A 23,280-nucleotide genomic window follows, 5' to 3' on the forward strand; every position below is an offset into this window, starting at 1 on the left:
GAATAACGTTACAGGCCCTGACCTGGGTTCAAATAGTATTTGTAAGATTGCTTGATTGAGCTTGCATGGTACCTTGCCTGGATGGAACCAATGGAATAGTCCCAAAAGTGCAAACCCAGACCAATTGACACTCTAGGCAGGCTTAGCAAGTTGTAAGATTTCAAACAGCCTACTATTTTAACCCTGGACTGGAAATAATAAATGGATATACAGAATGACAGAATAGGATGAAGCACTAGTAGCTCATCAATGGAAACCAAGGCACTTACCAGAATGGTGGTTTAGTTAAAAGCCTTTATTTTCCTGGTACTGTATAAAACCTGGAGTCATATACAGTATATATGTACAGTACCAGTCAAAAGTCTGGACACACCTACTCGTTCAAGGGTTTTTCTTTATTTTTACTATTTTTTACATTGTAGAATAATAGTGAAGACATCAAAACTATGAAATAACACATATGGAATCATGTAGTAACCAAAAAAGTGTTAAACAAATCCAAATATATTATAAGTAGCCACCCTTTGCCTTGATGACAGCTTTACACACTCTTGCCATTCTCTCAACCAGCTTCATGAGGTAGTCACCTGGAATGCATTTAAATTAACTGGTGTGCCTTGTTAAAAGTTAATTTGTGGAATTTCTTTCCATCTTAATGTGTTTGAGCCAATCAGTTGTGTTGTGACAAGGTAGGGGTGGTATACAGAAGATAGCCCTATTTGGTAAAAGACCAAGTCCATATTATGGCAAGAACAGCTCAAATAAACAAAGAGAAATGACAGTCCATCATTACATTGAGACATGAAGGTCAGTCAATCTGGAAAATTTCAAGAACTTTGAAGGTTTCTTGAAGTGCAGTCGCAAAAACCATCAAGCGCTATGATGAAACTGGCTCTCATGAGGACCGCCACAGGAAAGGAAGACCCAGAGTTACCTCTGCTGCAGAGGATAAGTTCATTAGAGGAGGAGGTGTGATGGTGTGGGGATGCTTTGCTGGTGACACTGTCAGTGATTTATTTAGAATTCAATGCACACTTAACCAGCATGGCTACCACAGCATTCTGCAGCGATACGCCATCCCATCTGGTTTGGGCTTAGTGGGACTATCATTTGTTTTTCAACAGGACAATGTTCCCAACACACCTCCAGGCTGTATAAGGGCTATTTGACCAAGAAGGAGAGTGATGGAGTGCTGCATCAGATGACCCACCTTGTCACAACACAACTGATTGTCTCAAATGCATTAAGAAGGGAAGAAATTCCACAAATTAACTTTTAACAAGGCACACCTGTTAATTGAAATGCATTCCAGGTGACTACCTCATGAAGCTGGTTGAGAGAATGCCAAGAGTGTGCAAAGCTGTCATCAAGGCAAAGGGTGGCTATTTGAAGAATCTCAAATATAAAATATATCTTGATTTGTTTAACACTTCTTTGGGTACTACATGATTCCATATGTGTTATTTCATAGTTTTGATGTCTTCACTATTATTCTACAATGTAAAAAATAGTAAAAATAAAGAAAAACCCTTGAATGAGTAGGTGTGTCCAAACTTTTGACTGGTAGTGTGTGTATATAATATATATATATATATATATATATATATATATATATATATATATATATATATATATATATATAAACTCAGCAAAAAAAGAAATGTCCCTTTTTCAGGACCCTGTCTTTCAAAGATAATTAGTAAAAATCCAAATAACTTCACAGATCTTCATTGTAAAGGTTTAAATACTGTTTCCCATGCTTGTTCAATGAACCATAAACAATTAATGAACATGCAACTGTGGAACGGTCGTTAAGACACTAACAGCTTACAGACGGTAGACAATTAAGGTCACAGTTATGAAAACTTCGGAAACTAAAGAGGCCTTTCTACTGACTCTGAAAAACACCAAAAGAAAGATGCCCAGGGTCCCTGGTCATCTGCGTGAATATGCCTTAGGCATGCTGCAAGGAGGCATGAGGACTGCAGATGTGGCCAGGGCAATAAATTGCAATGTCAGTACTGTGAGACACCTAAGGAAGCGCTACAGGGAGACAGGACGGACAGCTGATCGTCCTTTCAGTGGCAGACCACGTGTAACAACACCTGCACAGGATTGGTACATCCGAACATCACACCTGCGGGACAGGTACAGGATGGCAACAACAACAGCACAATCCCTCCATCAGTGCTCAGACTGTCCGCAATAGGCTGAGAGAGGCTGGACTGAGGGCTTGTAGGCCTGTTGTAAGGCATGTCCTCACCAGACATCACCGGCAACAATGTTGCCTATGGCCACAAAACCACCGTCGCTGGACCAGACAGGACTGGCATAAAGTGCTCTTCACTGACGAGTCGTGGTTTTGTCTCAACAGGGGTGATGGTCATATTCGCGTTTATCGTCGAAGGAATGAGCGTTACACCGAGGCCTGTACTCTGGAGCGGGATCGATTTGGAGGTGGAGGGTCCGTCATGGTCTGGGGCGGTGTGTCACAGCATCATTGGACTGAGCTTGTTGTCATTGCAGGCAATCTCAATGCTGTGCGTTACAGGGAAGACATCCTCCTCCCTCATGTGGTACCCTTCCTGCAGGCTCATCCTGACATGATCCTCCAGCATGACAATGCCACCAGCCATACTGCTCATTCTGTGTGTGATTTCCTGCAAGACAGGCATGTCAGTGTTCTGCCATGGCCAGCGAAGAGCCCGGATCTCAATCCCATTGAGCACGTCTGGGACCTGTTGGATCGGAGGGTGAGGGCTAGGGCCATTCCCCCCAGAAATGTCCGGGAACTTGCAGGTGCCTTGGTGGAAGAGTGGGGTAACATCTCACAGCAAGAACTGGCAAATCAGGTGCAGTCCACGAGGAGGAGATGCACTGCAGTACTTAATGCAGCTAGTGGCCACACCAGATACTGACTGTTACTTTTGATTTTGACCTCCCCTTTGTTCAGGGACACATTATTCAATTTCTGTTAGTCACATGTCTGTGGAACTTGTTCAGTTTATGTCTCAGTTGTTGAATCTTGTTATGTTCATACAAATATTTACACATGTTAAGTTTGCTGAAAATAAACGCAGTTGACAGTGAGAGGACGTTTCTTTTTTTGCTGAGTTTTTATATATATATATATATATATAAATGGATTTGTGTATATTCATATGGATATGGACTGCTGCCAATGTGTAACGGCTTCAATCAGCCTTCAAGGCACACATTTCACCGTCTGGCCTCAGATGTTGTCGTTTGGAGTAGGGTGAAGGGGCCCCTAGATGTTGTCGTTTGGAGTAGGGTGAAGGGGCCCCTAGATGTTGTCGTTTGGAGTAGGGTGAAGGGGCCCCTAGATGCTGATCTTGGGTCAGTTTTGCATTTCCCCCACAAATGGTTATGGTTAGGACGAGGGAGGGTCCTAGATCTGTACCTAAGGGAAACTTCACCCTGGAGTGTTGTAATGTACTAGCCTAGTAGGCATTGTTTGCAAATATGTGGAGATGCTTTTGTACAGTTATGCATCTGCTTTGGGCCGATGACAATACGCAGATAATGTAGGTCAGAGGTCAGCGTCTATTTGCCATGTATCATAGAATACTGTACATTTAAGTAGATACTCTACACCTTTATTTAACCCATTTCGCATCAAGGACTATGGCCCTGTGTGAATACTTAAAAATGTATCCTTCCTTTTCCCCTTCATTTATCATGATTGCACTTAACCCTAATTGCTCCCGTAAGTCGCTCTGAATAAAGCGTCTGCTAAATGATTAAAATGTAAATGTAATGATTGGTTAGGTGTAAGTCATGTTTCCATTGTATAGCTTTCACCTATCATGTTATGTTAGGTCAGTGATTATACTTTATAGAAGGGATTTATGGAATACATTTTAGGAATATTTGTACAGCACCATAGTCCCCTTCCTGTTGTCTGAGTGATGTGGTAAACAAGTGTGGTAATGTCCCAAATGGCACCCTATTCCCTATATAGTGCACTACATAGGGAGCCATTTAAGATGCATTCTTTATTACAGACAAACAAAAGGAATAAACAGCTCTCAAAACAATATGTTTTCTTTTATTTCAACTCTTAAGTCTGTATATTTCAGTGGACATGGACCACCAGGAGGTTCTATTACAGTGCACCATGGGAGATCCCCTCCGCCCCTGTATATGCAAACTCATTTGTGAGATGTGTGTGATTTCAGGCCTGGATTGGTATGTGATGATTGGAAGATTGGTCCTCTGTAGCTCAATTGGTAGAGCATGGCGCTTGTAACGCCAGGGTAGTGGGTTCGATCCCCGGGACCACCCATACGTAAAAATGTATGCATACATGACTGTAAGTCGCTTTGGATAAAAGCGTCTGCTAAATGGCATATTATTATTATATAAGAAGCCGTGATGTGTGTGTAAGTGAGCGAAAGAGAGAGATGGGATAAGGGGACACTTGCCAGGATGTGTGGGAGAGATGTGTTAAGGTCTGCATAGTTTTTTCACTTTCTATAAATACACTCGCTGGTGTGATGTTCTCTCTAGCCCCTTTATATCTGGTGCTAACAATGTGTCCTGAGCTTGTCCACATTATCATTGTCCCTGATAGTGATTGGACCACCTTGATCAGATAACGAAAACCACATCTTAATGCAAGGTGTAACCAGGGCTATAAATATACAATTTTTTGAAAAGGGGCATCAAAGATTAGAACCTGGGACTTTCTGGTCCCCATCCCCAGTGCCTAGTCCACTGCGCCAGTAGTGGTGGGTGGGGGGGGGGGCACCACACGTGTTTTTCACATATTTGAAGCTCTTCAGTAAGTCACTAAAATGTGATTAGTTGTGTAGGGTTGGAGAACAAGTCGCATTGGGATTCGACCTGGCAACCTTGCTGGTCGCAACCCGTGTTTAACCTCTCTGAAAGGGTTTATTTTATTTGACTCACGTAATCTCCATCAACTGACCTGTCATTCGAAGATCTGCCCACTGAGCTTTCATCTAACCCATCAAATCGTCCCCAACTACCTCCAGAGATGCCCAGGAAGAATCAAATGTAATCATTTAAACATCTAAAAATGTGGGCACAATCAGAATGTGGAAAAGATCAGGACACAGGAAACATGTTATCACCAGGTATAAACAGGGGTTTTGATGGGTGGTTGGATCTAGCCTGGCTGACTCGACCCACTTGACTACAGTCAGGAAGACTTTGAGAGCTGGTGTTAGCCAGACTAGGCTGGGTCTTGTTTGAAAAACGAATTTCTTTATAAATAATTTCTACTGCAAGAAAAAATATTTATATCAAATAATTATACTGTACAGAATTGCACATACACATTATTTCCTCAAACTATATCCACTGAATAAAATGATTTATTTTCATAAATAATAAAAGTCAGTCAGAAAACAAGTGAGAACAGTTTGAGTATGTTTCTCCACTGGGCAATGTGCACCATCAGGAAAGCTTTATATACATTATATACTGCACTTCACACAGGTCAGAGGTCAGGCTCAGTGCAATGAGCCTTGTACAACTGATATTCATTGCATTTGATGAACACCTGAGTCAAGTGAATATTCATGGTAAAGAAAGATGAGTTCAGTTGTGCGTTCATTTGTTAAAGTTGGACCCGAGTCAAGCCAGTTGTTCAAGTCAGTACCTGGTAGAGACTAGGGCTGTTACCGTGACCGTATTCAAATCAAATCAAATCAAAATCCGCCACACCAGTGGTCATGAGTCATGACCGCAGTCAAATTTCATGTGACTGTTTAGTCACAGTAACTAGGCTTCTCCAATCTCTGATGCTCATTGGTAGCCTACCAAACTTGCTAACCACCTGGTACTCTGCGCTTTATTGTCCCTCTAATCACTGACATCAACGCAACGTACTGGAACATTTTATCAAACACTTAATGAGAGCCCATGTGCTCATGTTGTGCAACATTTCTTTAGGCTATGCAATTGCTGAGAAAACAGTTTTGATGGCCTCTTAAAAAGAGGAGGATCCCATCAGCTTTCTATGGGCTAGGCCTACTATATTTATTTCTAATATTTAGCACATTGCTTCTCTTTACAACAGGAGTATAGCCTACCTGGCTGGCATGAAAATGAACCACAGGAAAAGCGTCCTCCATGCACTATTTAAGTGCATAGATTAAATGTATTATTATTTTTTGCCAGTTTCGAGACAGGTGCATGTTAATGGTCCATTCTAAATCAAAACAAATTTCACACATGTTATTTAGTATATGTAAAGACCAGATTAAATCAAGAATAGTCTGATGGGTGACAATATTAGCCTATCAGTTGTGAATGATTCCAAGCTTGTGTGCAGTAAGGCAAGAAACAGCGCATTCCTTTTTCAAATTATAGTCGCACACCTCATGTAGCCTAGCCCATAGGCCTATATGTTTTCATAAGGTTTGTATCACAACTAAAGTGGCCAAATAACTTCTTAAAATTAAGCACATTAATCCGCTTTACAACGGGTGTAGAGCCTAACTGGCATACATAGGTAGTGCGTGAGTTTCAAGTTTAGGGAAGATAATTTTCACCACAAAATGCACCTTTATAATAAAGCATCAGATGCATAATCGCATTTGCGGTCACTTTTGAGAATGGTGTTTTCCCGCTAATTGATTGCATTTTGGAACATTTGCGCTTATAGCCTACTGCCGTGTGCACATTGCTGCGCTTATAATGTGAAGAAATAGCCTAATAGTTTATCAAAATGTTAAGCTAAACATTCTGATCTGTTGCATCAGCCTCACTGATTTTAAAAGGTTTTTGATGCTAGTGGTTGTATTAATTTGGGATCCCACAACTGTCCCAGAATGTTTGGAATATTTATCTCGAACAGAAGGACAAGTTGACCAATATAATATGTCAACTTCTGTACTATGAGGGATAATAGACTGACATAGGCTAGTGCTTTTGCTGTTTGTTATGCTTACTCATCTTGTTGGCTGACGAAAAGTAAATGTGGACAGTTCACCCAACAATATGCGCCTCGGAATTTGATAAGGACGCGCGCAGTTGTGTCCCCAATGTGTCTGTCTTCACTTGTAACCTGTGAGAAGGACATGAGATGCCTGTGAGAAGGACCCGATCACGTGACGGGCATTGGCTAATAAGAATTTAGATATCTGAGACAGCCATGTAAGTAAGAGGTGCTTCGGCGCATGCAGCCAGGAGAAGGGAATTATTATTATTATAGTCAGCCCAAGGGCACAACGGCCACTGGCCGCAAAAAGCATGGATTTTGTTAGGGGGCATTACGGCCACACAAAGGGGATTAGACCAGGAAATTCAAGGCATTATCAAGAGCTTGTCAAATTGTGAATGAGAGACTGATGAAGTGTGTACAGCCTGCGCAAAAAACAAAGCAGAGCTCATGCAACTTTTTTCAAATCATCATTAGTCGCATCATGCAGCCTTAGAATGTATTAAAAATCAAAACATATAGGCCAACTTTTGTATCACAACTAAAGTTGCATAAATAACTCTAAATTAAGCATATAGGAGTACCTGTTTCTTTGTTAACCGCTCAACACAGAATAGCCGCATGTTCGCACTCCCTCAAATCGTTTCGAGAAAATAGCTGAATAAAATAGAAAGAATATGTTCAATTGTATTCTTCATTTTATAAAATAATGCCACGGAATTCTAAGCAAATCTTGTTTGCTAAATGAACTAGTGTAGCCCACAGCCATATGGCATAGCCAGATCAGGACCTAACATATGGACAACTCAGAGTATGCTATTCTGTTCTTCTGAAATAGACTACATTTTCTTCATATCATGTTTCTTTAGACCTGTCTAAAATAGATATTGGATTTATTGTGATGGTGTAGGCTATATTAAATTGATTTATTAGACTTTCAGACCAAAGGTCTGCATCAGTGGTTTGTAGGCTATGAGTGGAAGCCAGGAGATGCTAAATATGTTTATGTTAATTAACGGTAAATTTTCGTGAGACGGGCAGTTATTTGCTTGACAATCACCGGCTGACCTCCACAGCCCTAGTAGAGACATGTTCAGGTGAGGTAAAATAAATAAAATGATGTGTGCAGCTGCGGACAAATATGGTCCAATGGCCCAAGAAATGTTGCCATGGTAATGTGGGCAGGTGCTTGGTCTGATCTCCAAGGCACTGGAGGAGAGAGCAGGGTGGGTCCTCATATTGTGGTGGGGGTCCTAGCACCATTGATATACCATATCCACTAGCCAGTGATGCAGCAGTGGATAGTTAGGCCGGAGTGAGTGATGATGAAGAGGTCTGTTTCTAGTACACACTACCACCACTTCTCAAACAGTATCCTGTCCCGGGATAGGCCTAGGCTGAGCAGGGTCTGGACCATGCTCTCTATCATGGGTGGAGGGCCACATAGGTAACACAGAGTGGTGTTAGGGTCGACGTGACGACGCAACCCCCCCTCTGATAGCCTCCCACCTGGGGAAGATCAAATCAACATTTATTAGAAGTGTTGTTTAAAAAAACAAGACATGAAAAATATACATAAGAAAGTACCTAAAACCACTTTCATACCAGCACTGTCATTTGGTGGATTAGCATCCATTTAAATTCATTAAGAATGTATCTGTTTTGCAACCATTGTTTTGCAACCATGGAAGCATATCCAGTTAAACTATAGATCATTTCAAAGCCACAAAGTATACCAACCCGTTGTAGATTATATCAGTAAACATTTGTGGTTGTGTTAAGGTCATTCTGTGGTACTTACGGTTCATGTACGGTTGGAGTTCTTGGTCGATGTCTGCGGTCTGTGCAGTGACGTGGAAGTCACAGGAGAATTTCTCTGGGAATTCCTTACACACGTCTATGATGGTTTTCTGAGAGAAGAAGAGCAGGGACAGGGAGGAACAATTATTGGTCTTATTCCAAAACACACAGGCCTTTTCTCAATCAGATGTGCTTAAGTCTTCTCCTCCGTCCTCTCTCGCCTCCTTTTGAAAAAGGTCAAAGTTAATCGAGGCGAGCCGGCGAGGAGGGGGAACGTGGACGAAAATGCGCTTGTGTGAAATGAGACTCCTTCTCCACTCACACGTCATCAGGCAAATTACGTTTACAGGGTTGGATCCCAAATTAAATGTGTAAAGTAATTAAAACAAAGACATTTTATAGATAAAATAATAAGTAGCATATTGTTTTTAAATGCATGTATGCTTTTCTCCTCCTACAAAACAAAAGCTGATTCAAAGGTTGCAGATTTTAAAACTCTTCCAAGAAGGACTCTGGTATCCTCGATGAAAGGTGGCTATCGAGGAGGGGAGGACACTTCTGTTCGCCTACTAAAGAATTGACATCTCCTCAACCACTTATCGGTTTCCGGGTCACGGAGGAGAAAGGACGGAGGAGAGATGGTGAAGTACAGACTTTTGCCCAAATGAGAAAAGGCCATACATCCTGATACAAATATATACTGATACAAATACTTGCAACCACACTCACAACACACACACCATGTCCTCTCTCTCTCACTCACTCTCAAACACACCTTGAAGAGCAGCTCCTGTGTGTTCTTGGCACTGTAGCAGAGGTGGGTAGAGCCTACGTGGTAGCCCCTCCCTGCGTTAGCGGGGTACTGTCGTAGCAGGTCAGTGGCGTGGAGCAGGATGGAGTATAGAGGGTTAATGCCCACGCCCCCAGCCACCAACAACAGGTCGACAGAGGGGTCAGAGGGCAGGGGGTCAAAGAAGAAGTTTCCGCCCACACGCATCGCTACATGGGAGTCCACGGTGCACTGTGTGGGGGGGGGGAGCGAGAGAGGGGGGAGAGAGGGGGAGGGAGAGAGCAGAGAATAGGGAGCGATCAAGAAGGAGAGTAATTAATTTGATAAATAGCTCAGGTATGAGAATGATCTGCTTTCTGTTCCCTATTGTGGAGAAAAAGTCTCTTTCAGAGATAAAAAAATAACTGCAGCGTTCTGAACAGACGCTGTTACACAAACAATGGGAGAGAGAGATCTTATAGCTGGTAGGGGGGGTTCTTTTGAAGACAACAGCAGCAAATTCCCTCCCACGTTTCCCTCCGTCTTTATACACACCCCTCTCTGCTTTATCTGTTATCACGGTCAAAAGAGTTATCAAACAGCAGGCTCATCAAACGATCCCAGAGCTGAGTGCAGTCTCCAACCACAGTCACACACAGCTTACTGCACAGAGAAGACACAGCTACTGGATGAAATCAGACATACAATACAACCTATAGACAGACAGCAATTAACAAATATAGTGACTAGCAGAAAGACTGAGAAAGCTATTGATTGACTTTGAGGCACTACCGACAAGTGAACATTTTCATTTCAATACACACACACACACCTTGGTGTGTATCCAGTGTGCAGGGGGATGTTGTGTGTATTTGACAGCTAGCTCGATGACACCCTCTCTCTGCAGCAGACCTGGACTGGAACACACAGAGAATCCTCCTACCTTCTCCATACCAGGGATAAAGAAGTCCACCCTACACACACACACAGTAGGGAAAAAGAGCACACACTCAAAATGGACAGCAATAAATACAAATTAAAAGTAGTAAATTACAGAAATGGTCTAACGGAAATGTGTCCAATAGCCTAGCGCTGATCCACATTAAATCTTAAATGTACAGAATGTGTCCTTGACGTCTCTACTTTTACATCTGTTTATTTACATACACACCAAAGAAAATGTAATGGCTGAATTTTCCCCCAAAAAAAGTCTTAAAAGAAAAGAAAAGAAAACATCAAGAAGGCAATACTAACTACCTCTCTCTCTCCATCTCCCTCCCTTTATCTCTCTCCATCTCCCAGTCTCCCTCTCCATCTCCCTCCCTGCATCTCTCCCAGTCTCCCTCTCGCCCTCCCCCAGTCTCCCTATCTCTCTGACACATGAACTGAGACACACACACACACACACACACACACACACACACACACACGTTTCTCCCACTACTCCTACCCACCTATTAGAATAGGAATAACATCTTCCTCCGGTCATATGGACTGGAGGTGCTGTAACAAATGCATTTACATCTTTTTACATTCATTACTGAACGCCGGTGTCCAACTCACCGGCCCCTACTGTTTATACACAACACAAACGCCCACCTGCAGTATGGACCTCAGAGTTGCAAGACATGAAATGTCTTGCACTCACTAAATGTAAGTCGCTCTGGATAAGAGCGTCTGCTAAATGACTAAAATGTAAAATGTAAGGGGATGTTTGGGGTTTAAGGCTAGGTTCTATTTGAGGACTTTGTGACATCCGCTGATGTAAAAAGGCTTTCAAAATAAATGTGATTGATATTTACAGTTACAGAAATGAATGTACTTTTCCATTACATAAATTAAACATGTTTATGTATGTGTGCTTTTAGCTACAATACTAATGCCTGTTACTGGGTCTAAAATAACCTCACAAGTTTGAAATCCCTCCAAATGCTTCCTGCCGTTGCCATATCTATTAATCTTTTAAATTATCAACTTATTAATTTACCTTTATTTTAACCGGGGGGGGGGGGGTTGATTGAGAAAACCAATACACACCACAATGACCTGGGAAAGAGTAGCAGGGAAGAGCAACACTAAATGTAACTGTATAGCATAAAGATACCCACAGAGATTCAGTGCAACATTTCCCTCTTGTGCCTGGTAAAGGTATTAAAGTCCTTATAAAATAATTGTTCAAGAGCTGGACAGAATACAGAATGTCATTTCTCTCACTGTGCGTGATGATTGACAGCAGCCTATGTCAGATAATAAACTATGGCCCTGTGGTCCTTTTGTCCAAAAAACTGTACCTCTGTTGATGTGGTTTATTGGCAGTGGTGTAAAGTACTTAAGTAAAAATACTTTAAAGTACTACTTAAGTAGTTATTTGGGGTATCTTACTATTTATTTATATTTTTGACTACTTTTACTTCACTACATTCCTAAAGAGAATAATGTACTTTTTACTCCATACATTTTCCCTGACACCCAAAAGTACTTGTTACATTTTGACAGGAAAATGGTCCAATTGACTCACTTATCAAGAGAACATCCCTGGTCATAACTACTGCATCTGATCTGGCGGGATCACTAAATACAAATGCTTTGTTTGTAAATTATGTCTGAGTGTTGGAGTGTGCTCCTGACTATATGTAAAAAATAATAATATATATATATATATATATATATATATATATATATATATATATATATATATATATATATATATATATATATATATATATATATATATATATATATATATATATATATATATATATATATATATATATATATATGACAACGCCCCCCCCAAATACCCTATCTATCAATGATGTATACAAACCCTGGATTGCTGATGCTATGTATTGGCCATTGAGAGGCTTTGAAGCCACCGGTCGGCCATATTGGCACTCCCCAGTAGGAGCAGTGCTCCATAGGAATGAATGGAATTCTACAGTATTTCAATTAAATGTTTCAAGGACAAAATTACATGTATTTAATTATTTTTGGTTGTTGTAGTGGGGACAGTAATATTAATAATCTCTACAAATTATACTTTACGGAAAATGTTTTTACTCTTAACAAAAATATAAACGCAACATGTAAAGTGTTGGTCCCATATTTCATGAGCTGAAATAAAAGATCCCAGAAATGTTCCCCATGCACAAAAAGCTTCTCAAATGTTGTTTACATCCCTGTTAGTCAGCATTTCTCCTTTGCCAAAATAATTCATCCACCTGACAGGTGTGGCATATCAAGAAGCTGATCACACAGCATGATCATTACACAGGTGCACTTTGTGCTGGGGAAAATAAAAGGCCACTCTAAAATGTGCAGTTTTGTCACACAACACAATGCCACAGATGTCTTAACTTTTGAGGGAGTGTGCAATTGGCAAGCTGACTGCAGGAATGTCCACCAGAGCTGTTGCCAGAGAATTGAATCTTAATTTCTCTACCATAAGCCCAGCTCTACCAACGTCGTTTTAGAGAATTTGGCAGTACGTCCAACCGGCCTCACAACCGCAGACCACGTGTAACCACACCACCAAAGTTGGTGTCCTCTCCTATCTCTCGTCCGAACTTGGCCATGCTCTCTCCCAGCAGCCCCTCAGCCTGAGGATAGCCAGGGCTATCAGTGGGCAAATGCGTTGATGGTCACTGGCACAGTGGAGAAGTGTGCTCTTCACGGATGAATCCCAGTTTCAACTGTACCGGGCAGATGGCAGACAGCATGTATGGTGTTGTGTGGGCTAGCAGTTTGCTGATGTCAATGTTGTGAACAGAGTGCTCCATGGTGGCGGTGGGGTTATGGTATGTGCAGGCATAAGCTACGGACAACGAACACAATTGCATTTTATCTATGGCAATTTTAATGCACAGAGATACCGTGACAAGATCCTGAGGCCATTGTCATGCCATTCATCTGCCACATCACCTCATGTTTCAGAATGATAATGCACGGCCACGGCCGCAAGGATCTGTACACCATTCCTGGAAGCTGTTCTTCCATGGCCTGCATACTCACCAGACATGTCACCCATTGAGCATGTTCGGAATGCTCTGGATCGACAGCGTGTTCCAGTTCCCGCCAATATCCAGCAACTTCGCACATCCATTGAGGAGTGGGACAACATTCCACAGGCCCTACTTTTTTTTTTTTTTAAGGTATCTGTGACCAACAGATGCATATCTGTATTCCCAGTCATGTGAAATCCATAGATTAGGGCCTAATTTATTTATTTCAATTACCTGATTACCTCAATTACCTAAAATCTTTGAAATTGTTGCATATTGCATTTATATTTTTGTTCAGTGTATATATTTTTTCATTTTTATGTTTAGGTCACATAATATAATTTAAAAGTATGCATTAAGGTGTCTGTAATAGAATAAATGTGGCAAAAACAAATGTAGACATTAATACATGTATTTCTGTAGCTTCCAAAATATGTTTTACAATGGTGGGGGAGTGCCAAGATGGAGGCAAGGTGGCTTCAACACAGCACACCCCATCAGTCATCTAGTGGTCCTCTGTAGCTCAGCTGGTAGAGCACGGCGCTTGTAACGCCAGGGTAGTGGGTTCGATCCCCGGGACCACCCATACGAAAAAATGTATGCACACATGACTGTAAGTCGCTTTGGATAAAAGCGTCTGCTAAATGGCATATTATTATATTATTATTATTATATATAAATCATTGGTATCTACTAGGGGTGTAAAGGTTCACCAAACCCATGGTTTGGTACATATTGCGGTTTTGGGGTCTCGGGTTCGGTTAAGGTACAGCAAAAATAAAATTCCAACAGTTACTGTAGTTAATTTTTGTTTATTAGGCAAAATACGCTATATTAAAAAGCACCCTATTTGTGGCCCAAGTCCAGTTTCTGTGACATCATTCACAATGTTCCTGGCATTGTCTGTTGTGACAGGGATTGTTATGTTGGGCCTCAAGTAGAGGTCTAAAAAATTGGACCCATTCCTAAATGGACCTGGGGCTTTCCCAAATATGCATAAATACATTTTTCAATATAGAGACCCGTTACAAACGGACCCGAAGACGACCAGTTCCGTATAGATGTGGTTGAATTCGAGTGAGGAAAGCAGCAGAAAAGTCAATTTGTAAGCAATTTTATTAGCCAGAGCTGATACAGTGCGAGCGAGAGCAGGCGGAGGAGCGACCTTGCGATGTGTACTGTGAGCGAGGCAGCAACCAAACGAGACAATTTGCGCTAGTAGACTAACTTCTAGCTTGTCATAGCTAGGTTATTTATCATCCAATATGATTACGTAGTACCTGTCTTGACTGTAACAAACCGATAGAAGCTAGTTGGCTAAGATGGCGAGCTAAATTAGCTAGCCGGGCTAATTGAGTCTGCATGCGCTTTCTTCCTGTCCTACAGTTACAAATAACACCTCCATTCAGATTATGAAATAACAGCCTACCTGTTGGCTCTTGTTCGTTGTAGCATATACTTCTCATTTATCTTTGAATTCCATCATTTTAATTCAATTTTCCATTGATTAGATAATCTCCTAATTTGCTTTGCCATATAAGGAGGCTCTATGTCTGTAGTGGCGCTTTGATGACTTGTGATTGGCCACTCTGCATAGGCTTTCCTCGTTGAGCAGTGGAGAACATACTATAAAACGTTTTATCCACAACTCTCTGTCCATCGCCGTTGTAATCGACTGTGAAGCCAAAATGTTCCCAAACTGGAGATTTAAACGATGGAGGATCCTCCAATTCTGGTTTATCGATCCCACCCTTCGCCATCTACAGAGTTCCCGGTTGCGCTTCACAAAAGGATAGTTTGAAATCCACCAGTTAAGACTATAATTTTTATTACAACGTGCGCATAGGCTGTAGTTGTTTTAACGGAATAGCCTACAATGTTTTTTCAGCTCAGATTTACTCACAAAGCAATGGCATACAATGCAGTGTAGGCATAGCACAGCCCTAGTGTTATTTTTGATCATTTTTATATATATATTTTTTATAATGTATTAATTCGGGTTCAAAGTACGGACCGAACCGAGGTCCACGTACCGGACGGTTTGGTACGAATACGTGTACGGTTGCAGCCCTAGTATCTACCCATACCTACCCCTTAGCACTTCTGCAGATCTGAAAGGATTGGATAGGTGTAAGCAGCCTCTCCCCATAGCCATTGGTGTAAATGCTGTATTCAGAATCCTTATAATGAGCTATGAATGTAGCCAAACAAATGAGAGTACTGTACTACTCACCACTGGCCAGCTCTGAAAGTGAAGTCTGGATGGACAGCTAGCCGGAGGCGTTTCACTGTCTCAGACTCGTCCATGATGCCACATACCCGTGCCGGATATACACCCTGGACACAAACACACTTTACTAATTAAATAACCTGTCAATCAATCATGAATATGAACAATTGTAAACTGTGGTAATAGTTAAGACTCCGTACACTACTAACCTATAGCATAAACAGACAAGGAAAACTGTCTCAGCAATTGACAGACTCGTGATAAAACACAGAATGTTGCCCAAAACTGTTTTCAGTTTTGGTTTGCATAAGCTAGTTTTGTTGCTACAGTATGAACACAGCTGGGTGGTCACTCACATCTTGTCTGTAGTTGCTGGCTGTCCTCTCTAGATGGTCCATTTGTCTTCTGGATGACATTTTCCTGAAAAGACAACAAAAATGCCTACTTCATTTGAGTCTGTCTGTACCAGAAAATAATGTAGCCAAGCTGATCACCTCAAAGGTTATCTAAGGCTATAACCTCAATGGCCCCTATAAAGAGACTGCAGTCTTACCTGTGTGCGGATGTCAAAACACAAACGGTAAATTGACTTTTACCTATTGTCAGTTGGGTCCAACAAACTTTAAGTAAATCATAATCTAAAAACAGGTGAGTAGTTCTGGGTGTATGGAAGCTTTGGTGCTGGAAAATAAGTGGCAAAAGTGTAGTAGCCGGACAATCAGTCCCAGCCTGCCCTCTCCTGACCCCGCAACAATGACAGGGGTGAACGGCCACCTGACCTCAACAATACTCGACATATTCGAGATGGAACTCAACTCACCTTGTGATCGAACAAGGGCACAATACACGGAACCGGCGTAGCAGAACACCGGACGCCCCCTGCAATGTGACGCTTCGAGCAGCGGTGGACAGTATACATGGGACGCTCATTGCGCTCTGGTGCGATAGGATGTCACTTCACCTTAACTTTATAGAGGAAACCTATTGCAAAAGAGAGGATGAGATAAATGTGTTGTTGGTTGGTGCTGTTGTGATGGCCAGTTATAGGTGGTATAAACCAGATTGACAGATTACAGCAAGCAGGTGACAGTCTCTTTCTTGTCACCCGGCATCTCAACATTTATGTCTGATGTAACTAGCACGATAACCAACTGTGCAACCACAGCGTTTTCAAACCAGAGAAAACCATAGCATGGCTAACTCAGTCAGTCCAATTACACAACCCTATGCCCTCTCACATTACAGCAAACAGCTATCGTAACGTTGCTTAGTCTTGAATGCATTCCCTACGGAATATAGCTAGCTAGTCTCTCTGAAAACAAAGTCTTACCAATGTGATGAGAATTTGTTTCACATGATCTTCTTCATTGTACAAGTTAGTTAGATAACCTTCCTGTAGAAGATTTGTTGACCCCGGAAGTGATTGACGGCACGCTCTTTCGTGTGCTCATATTTTCGCGGAGACTGCGCAAGCCACATTCAACATTGTTCCTAGCCAGAATAGATTCCGACCCTACGCTTCCTTACAGCTGCACTTGGGTCGGACAGGCTTCATGTTTAGATTAAGACACTAAGGAGCCAGCGCAAGAAATGGTTTGTAAAATGTACCTCAATCCAGGGATGAGAAATTGTGTTGTCACCTTATCCCAACTGGTCTTTCCACAGAATTCAAAGGAAGGTGGGGACTCAAATCTACAAGATGAATAACAAACCTGGGAAAAAGCAATGTAACAGAACCAAGAGGACTAAACAGTCCAACATTAATGTGGTTACTTTCAACTCCATCCAAATAAAAAAGAACCAACATACCTTGAAAGGAAGGAAATGGGTGACCGACTGTTCTAAACGTTCCTTGCTAGGAAGCAAAAGCACATCAAGTATTTTTTAAATTTTATTTAACCTTTATTTAACCAGGTAAGCCAGTTGAGAACAAGTTCTCATTTACAACTGCGACCTGTCCAAGATAAAGCAAAGCAGTGCGATAAAAACAACAACACAGAGTTACATATGGGGTAAACATAACTTAAAGTCAAAAATACAACAGAAAATATATATACAGTGTGTGCAAATGTAACAAGTTATGGAGGTAAGGCAATAATAGGCCATAGTGCAAAATAATTACAATTTAGTATTAACACTGGAATGATATATGTGCAAGAGATGATGTGCAAATAGAGATACTGGGGTGCAAATGAGCAAAATAAATAACAATATGGGGATGAGGTAGTAACATCAAACTACTTCCAACCAACCGACCAGGTGTAGCATGATATCGAGGAGTCATGTGGTGATACTAACAAGATTGTCTAATGTAAGAGGAATTAGTAGTCTTTCCCAACATGTGACAGTTAGTAACTAGACAAGAGCAATTAGATGGTTGGTTTATACTTACTGTGGAGACGGATGCCAGGAGGGATGAAGACAACAATCAAGGTAGGACATACTGTTCATACATACTCCAGTCTTGTCACAACACTGCAGTTTAAATGGGTGATTCATTTGTGAACATTTTAATTTGATATCAACATGGGATTATTTATTATTGAATTAGGAAAATGACATTTTTTCATTTTTGTTTGTTCCCCCTCTTCTCATATCCATCGGTTGTATTTCTTTCTCTACCCTCCTTCCACCTCTATCCCTCCTTCCACCTCTATCCCTCCTTCTACCTCTAACCCTCCTTCCACCTCTATCCCTCCTTCCACTTCTCTATCCCTCCTTCCACCTCTATCCATCCTTCCACCTCTCTATCCCTCCTTCCACCTCTCTATCCATCCTTCCACCTCTCTATCCATCCTTCCACCTCTCTATCCATCCTTCGACCTCTATCACTCCTTCCACCTCTCTATCCCTCCTTCCACCTCTCTATCCATCCTTCCACCTCTCTATCCATCCTTCGACCTCTATCACTCCTTCCACCTCTCTATCCCTCCTTCCACCTCTCTATCCATCCTTCCACCTCTCTATCCATCCTTCGACCTCTATCACTCCTTCCACCTCTCTATCCCTCCTTCCACCTCTCTATCCATCCTTCCACCTCTCTATCCATCCTTCGACCTCTATCACTCCTTCCACCTCTCTATCCCTCCTTCCACCTCTCTATCCATCCTTCCACCTCTCTATCCTTCCTTCCACCTCTCTATCCCTCAGTCTCTTCTCTGCAGTTCTTTCCTTGTCCACACTGCACCATCTCCTTCACTGACTGTTACTTCCTGGAGAACTACATCAAGACCAAACACCAGAAACAGTACCTTGCCATGTTGAAAAGCCACGTCTCAAAGAGTCAAACAGTGCACGCCCTCACAAACAGCTGTTCCCACTGCACCCTGCTGAAGTACTGGAAGAATTTGCACAAAATTGCAGTTTTTCGCATCGATGGACATATCAGTTGCGCCGACTGTGGGAAGAGCTTTGAGAATTGCTGGGGACTGGGGCTTCACCGGTGTTACGAACCAGAGGGCTCTAAACCTAAGGACACTAAGCCTGTGGTCTGTCTGGAAGTCTGCTTCCATTGCTCAGAGTGTGGGAAAATCCTCAGTACTCCTATGAGCCATTCACAGACGCATCCACACCAGAGAGAAGCCTTACGAATGCAAGGAGTGCAGCAAGTGCTTCTCAGAGAACAGCAGTTACCGTTATCACTTGTCAATACACTCAGGGCTCAAGTTGTTCAAATGCCAGGACTGCGGGAAGGCTTTCAAACAGAAGTCACTCCTCTGGACTCACCTGTCTGTTCACACTGGTGAGAGGAAGTTCTCCTGCTCCCAATGCGACAAGCGGTATGCAAGCAGGGCATATCTGACGTTTCACCTGCAAATACACTCAGGGGAGAGACCTTTCTGTGTGTGGTAAAGACTTTGCTGACAAGGTTTATCTGAAAACACAACTGAAGATCCACAGCAATGTGAAAAACTACCACTGTGGGATTTGTGGGCGGGAGTTCTTGAGGCTTGGGTTGTTGAAGTTATGCATGCACTCACATACCGGGGAGAGGCTCTACCACTGCACAGTGTGCGACAAGCAGTTTTTTAGACTCTCACACTTGAAAAAACCATTATCTGACTTACACAGGTGAGAAACCATACACCTGTAATGAGTGTGGTAAAAGCTTCACTCAGTCTGGGGATCTGTCTAAACACAAGCTCCTGCGCACTGGGGAGAAGCCATTTTAATTCCTTGAATGCCCCAGCCGGTTTAACCGCTATGATTCTCTGACCAGTCACATGAGGACCCACACTCACCTTGATATGAAGCAATACTCCTGCCAAGAATGTGGGAAGAGCTTTTATGAACAGAGTCACATCAAATTCCACATGAAGACCCACACAGGGGAGAGACCGTATCCCTGCCCCCACTGCCTTTTCAGCTTCACTCGGAAAGCACACCTCTCCAAACACCTGCCTAGATGTCTTAAATGATCATGATTGGCCTTTTTTTATATAACACCTTTATAATGAAACTCATTGTATTCATAGGAATCACTTGGAGACGAATCCTCCACAATGAAATGATAACGTTATACAGTACAGTGGCTTGCGAAAGTATTCTGGGCTTTGACTAGGCCATTCCAAGACATTTAAATGTTTCCCCTTAAACCACTCAAGTGTTGCTTTAGCAGTATGCTTAGTGTCATTGTCCTGCTGGAAGGTGAACCTCTGTCCCAGTCTCAAATCTCTGGAAGACTGAAACAGGTTTCCCTCAAGAATTTCCCTGTATTTAGCGCCATCCATCATTCCTTCAATTCTGACCAGTTTCCCAGTCCCTGCCGATTAAAAACATCCCCACAGCATGATGCTGCCACCACCATGCTTCACTGTGGGGATGGTGTTCTCGGGGTGATGAGAGGTGTTGGGTTTGCGCCAGACATAGCGTTTTCCTTGATGGCCAAAAATCTAATTTTTAGTCTCATCCAACCAGAATACCTTCTTCCATATGTTTGGGGAGTCTCCAACATTCCTTTTGGCGAACACCAAATGTGTTTGCTTATTTTTTTGTTTAAGCAATGGCTTTTTTCTGGCCACTCTTCCGTAAAACCCAGCTCTGTGGAGTGTACGGCTTAAAGTGGTCCTATGGACAGATACTCCAATCTCCGCTGTGGAGCTTTGCAGCTCCTTCAGGGTTATCTTTGGTCTCTTTGTTGCCTCTCTGATTAATGCCCTCCTTGCCTGGTTCGTGAGTTTTGGTGGGCGGCCCTCTCTTGGCAGGTTTGTTGTGGTGCCATATTCTTTCCATTTTTTATTAATGGATTTAATGGTGCTCCGTGGGATGTTCAAAGTTTCTGATATGTTTTTATAACCCAACCCTGATCTGTACTTCTCCACAACTTTGTCCCTGACCTGTTTGGAGAGCTCCTTGGTCTTCATGGTGCTGCTTGCTTGGTGGTGCCCCTTGCTTAGTGGTGTTGCAGACTCTGGGGCCTTTCAGAACAGGTGTATATATACTGAGATCATGTGATAGATCACGTGACACTTAGATTGCACACAGGTGGACTTTATTTAACTAATTATGTGACTTCTGAAGGTAATTGTTTGCACCAGATCTTATTTAGGGGCTTCATAGCAAAGGGGGTGAATACAAATGCATGCACCACTTTTCCGTTATTTATTTTTTAAATTTCACTTCACCAATTTGGACTATTTTGTGTATGTCCATTACATGAAATCAATTTCAATTACAGGTTGTAATGCAACAAAATAGGAAAAACGCGAAGGAGGATGAATACTTTTGCAAGGTATAGTCATGGAATACATTGGAACATCATTAGTAGATTATAGTTGCATTGTTTGATTTACGGACACCCTTTTTGTACTTATTTCATTTAATATGTACAGAAGATGATTGTATGCTGACTCTCCTGGTAATACAGTGGGGAGAACAAGTATTTGATACACTGCCGATTTTGCAGGTTTTCCTACTTACAAAGCATGTAGAGGTCTGTAATTTTTATCATAGGTACACTTCAACTGTGAGAGACGGAATCTAAAACAAAAATCCAGAAAATCACATTGTATGATTTTTAAGTAATTAATTTGCATTTTATTGCATGACATAAGTATCTGATCACCTACCAACCAGTAAGAATTCCGGCTCTCACAGACCTGTTAGTTTTTCTTTAAGAAGCCATCCTGTTCTCCACTCATTACCTGTATTAACTGCACCTGTTTGAACTCATTACCTGTATAAAAGACACCTGTCCACACACTCAATCAAACAGACTCCAACCTCTCCACAATGGCCAAGACCAGAGAGCTGTGTAAGGACATCAGGGATAAAATTGTAGACCTGCACAAGGCTGGGATGGGCTACAGGACAATAGGCAAGCAGCTTGGTGAGAAGGCAACAACTGTTGGCGCAATTATTAGAAAATGGAAGAATTCAAGATGACGGTCAATCACCCTCGGTCTGGGGCTCCATGCAAGATCTCACCTCGTAGGGCTTCAATGATCATGAGGAAGGTGAGGGATCAGCCCAGAACTACATGGCAGGACCTGGTCAATGACCTGAAGAGAGCTGGGACCACAGTCTCAAAGAAAACCATTAGTAACACACTACGCCGTCATGGATTAAAATCCTGCAGCGCACGCAAGGTCCCCCTGCTCAAGCCAGCGCATGTCCAGGACCGTCTGAAGTTTGCCAATGACCATCTGGATGATCCAGAGGAGGAATGGGAGAAGGTCATGTGGTCTGATGAGCTAAAAATAGAGCTTTTTGGTCTAAACTCCACTCACCGTGTTTGGAGGAAGAAGAAGGATGAGTACAACCCCAAGAACACCATCCCAACCGTGAAGCATGGAGGTGGAAACATCATTCTTTGGGGATGCTTTTCTGCAAAGGGGACAGGACGACTGCACCGTATTGAGGGGAGGATGGATGGGGCCATGTATCGCGAGATCTTGGGCAACAACCTCCTTCCCTCAGTAAGAGCATTGAAGATGGGTCGTGGCTGGGTCTTCCAGCATGACAACAACCCGAAACACACAGCCAGGGCAACTAAGGAGTGGCTCCGTAAGAAGCATCTCAAGGTCCTGGAGTGGCCTAGCCAGTCTCCAGACCTGAACCCAATAGAAAATCTTTGGAGGGAGCTGAAAGTCCGTATTGCCCAGCGACAGCCCCGAAACCTGAAGGATCTGGAGAAGGTCTGTATGGAGGAGTGGGCCAAAATCCCTGCTGCAGTGTGTGCAAACCTGGTCAAGACCTACAGGAAACGTATGATCTCTGTAATTGCAAACAAAGGTTTCTGTACCAAATATTAAGTTCTGCTTTTCTGATGTATCAAATACTTATGTCATGCAATAAAATGCAAATTAATTACTTAAAAATCATGATAAAAATTACAGACCTCTACATGCTTTGTAAGTAGGAAAACCTGCAAAATCGGCAGTGTATCAAATACTTGTTCTCCCCACTGTAACTGCCAATAAAGGTGACGATGCCTGTTCTATCAGTCAGCGAATTGATCAGTCTGCCATCTGAATTGTCGAAATTGTGTAGGCCTAGGTTACTTCTGAGCTTGGAGACGTTTATACATTGAAACATCCACACACCATAA

General features: G+C 42.3%; 1 protein-coding gene across 2 annotated transcripts; it reads right to left on the minus strand.

The window, feature by feature from the left end:
• Window positions 1–5,342: 5,342 nt before the first annotated feature.
• Window positions 5,343–17,146, minus strand: LOC311123967 (oxidoreductase NAD-binding domain-containing protein 1-like). Of its 2 annotated transcripts, none has more exons than XM_084158238.1 (8): window positions 17,062–17,146; window positions 16,552–16,712; window positions 16,088–16,151; window positions 15,735–15,838; window positions 10,333–10,474; window positions 9,507–9,752; window positions 8,733–8,841; window positions 5,343–8,440 (listed from the first exon to the last, which is right to left on the minus strand). In XM_084158238.1, exons 2-8 carry the CDS (start codon window positions 16,659–16,661, stop codon window positions 8,283–8,285), a joined length of 933 nt encoding a protein of 310 aa, XP_084014364.1. In that variant the 5' UTR covers window positions 16,662–16,712; window positions 17,062–17,146; the 3' UTR covers window positions 5,343–8,282. The 2 variants fall into 2 exon arrangements, with proteins under 2 accessions (XP_084014364.1, XP_084014363.1); XM_084158237.1 differs by having other exon boundaries at window positions 8,190–8,440; window positions 16,088–16,172; window positions 17,062–17,138.
• Between the last annotated feature and the right edge of the window lie 6,134 nt (window positions 17,147–23,280).

This window comes from Coregonus lavaretus (assembly GCF_964263955.1).
Source record: "Coregonus lavaretus genome assembly, chromosome: 3".
NCBI classification, from domain to species: Eukaryota; Metazoa; Chordata; class Actinopteri; order Salmoniformes; family Salmonidae; genus Coregonus; species Coregonus lavaretus.

Excerpts from the sequence above, each read along its gene's own strand:
- LOC311123967 (XM_084158237.1), bottom strand. The coding sequence starts at position 16,661 with ATGAGCGTCCCATGTATACTGTCCACCGCTGCTCGAAGCGTCACATTG. Across the intron at positions 16,173-16,551 it reads TGCCCTTGTTCGATCACAAG|GCATTTTTGTTGTCTTTTCA; the intron begins GTGAGTTGAGTT and ends CAAATGAAGTAG. Across the intron at positions 10,475-15,734 it reads ACTTTCAGAGCTGGCCAGTG|GGTGGACTTCTTTATCCCTG; the intron begins GTGAGTAGTACA and ends GTGTGTGTGTAG.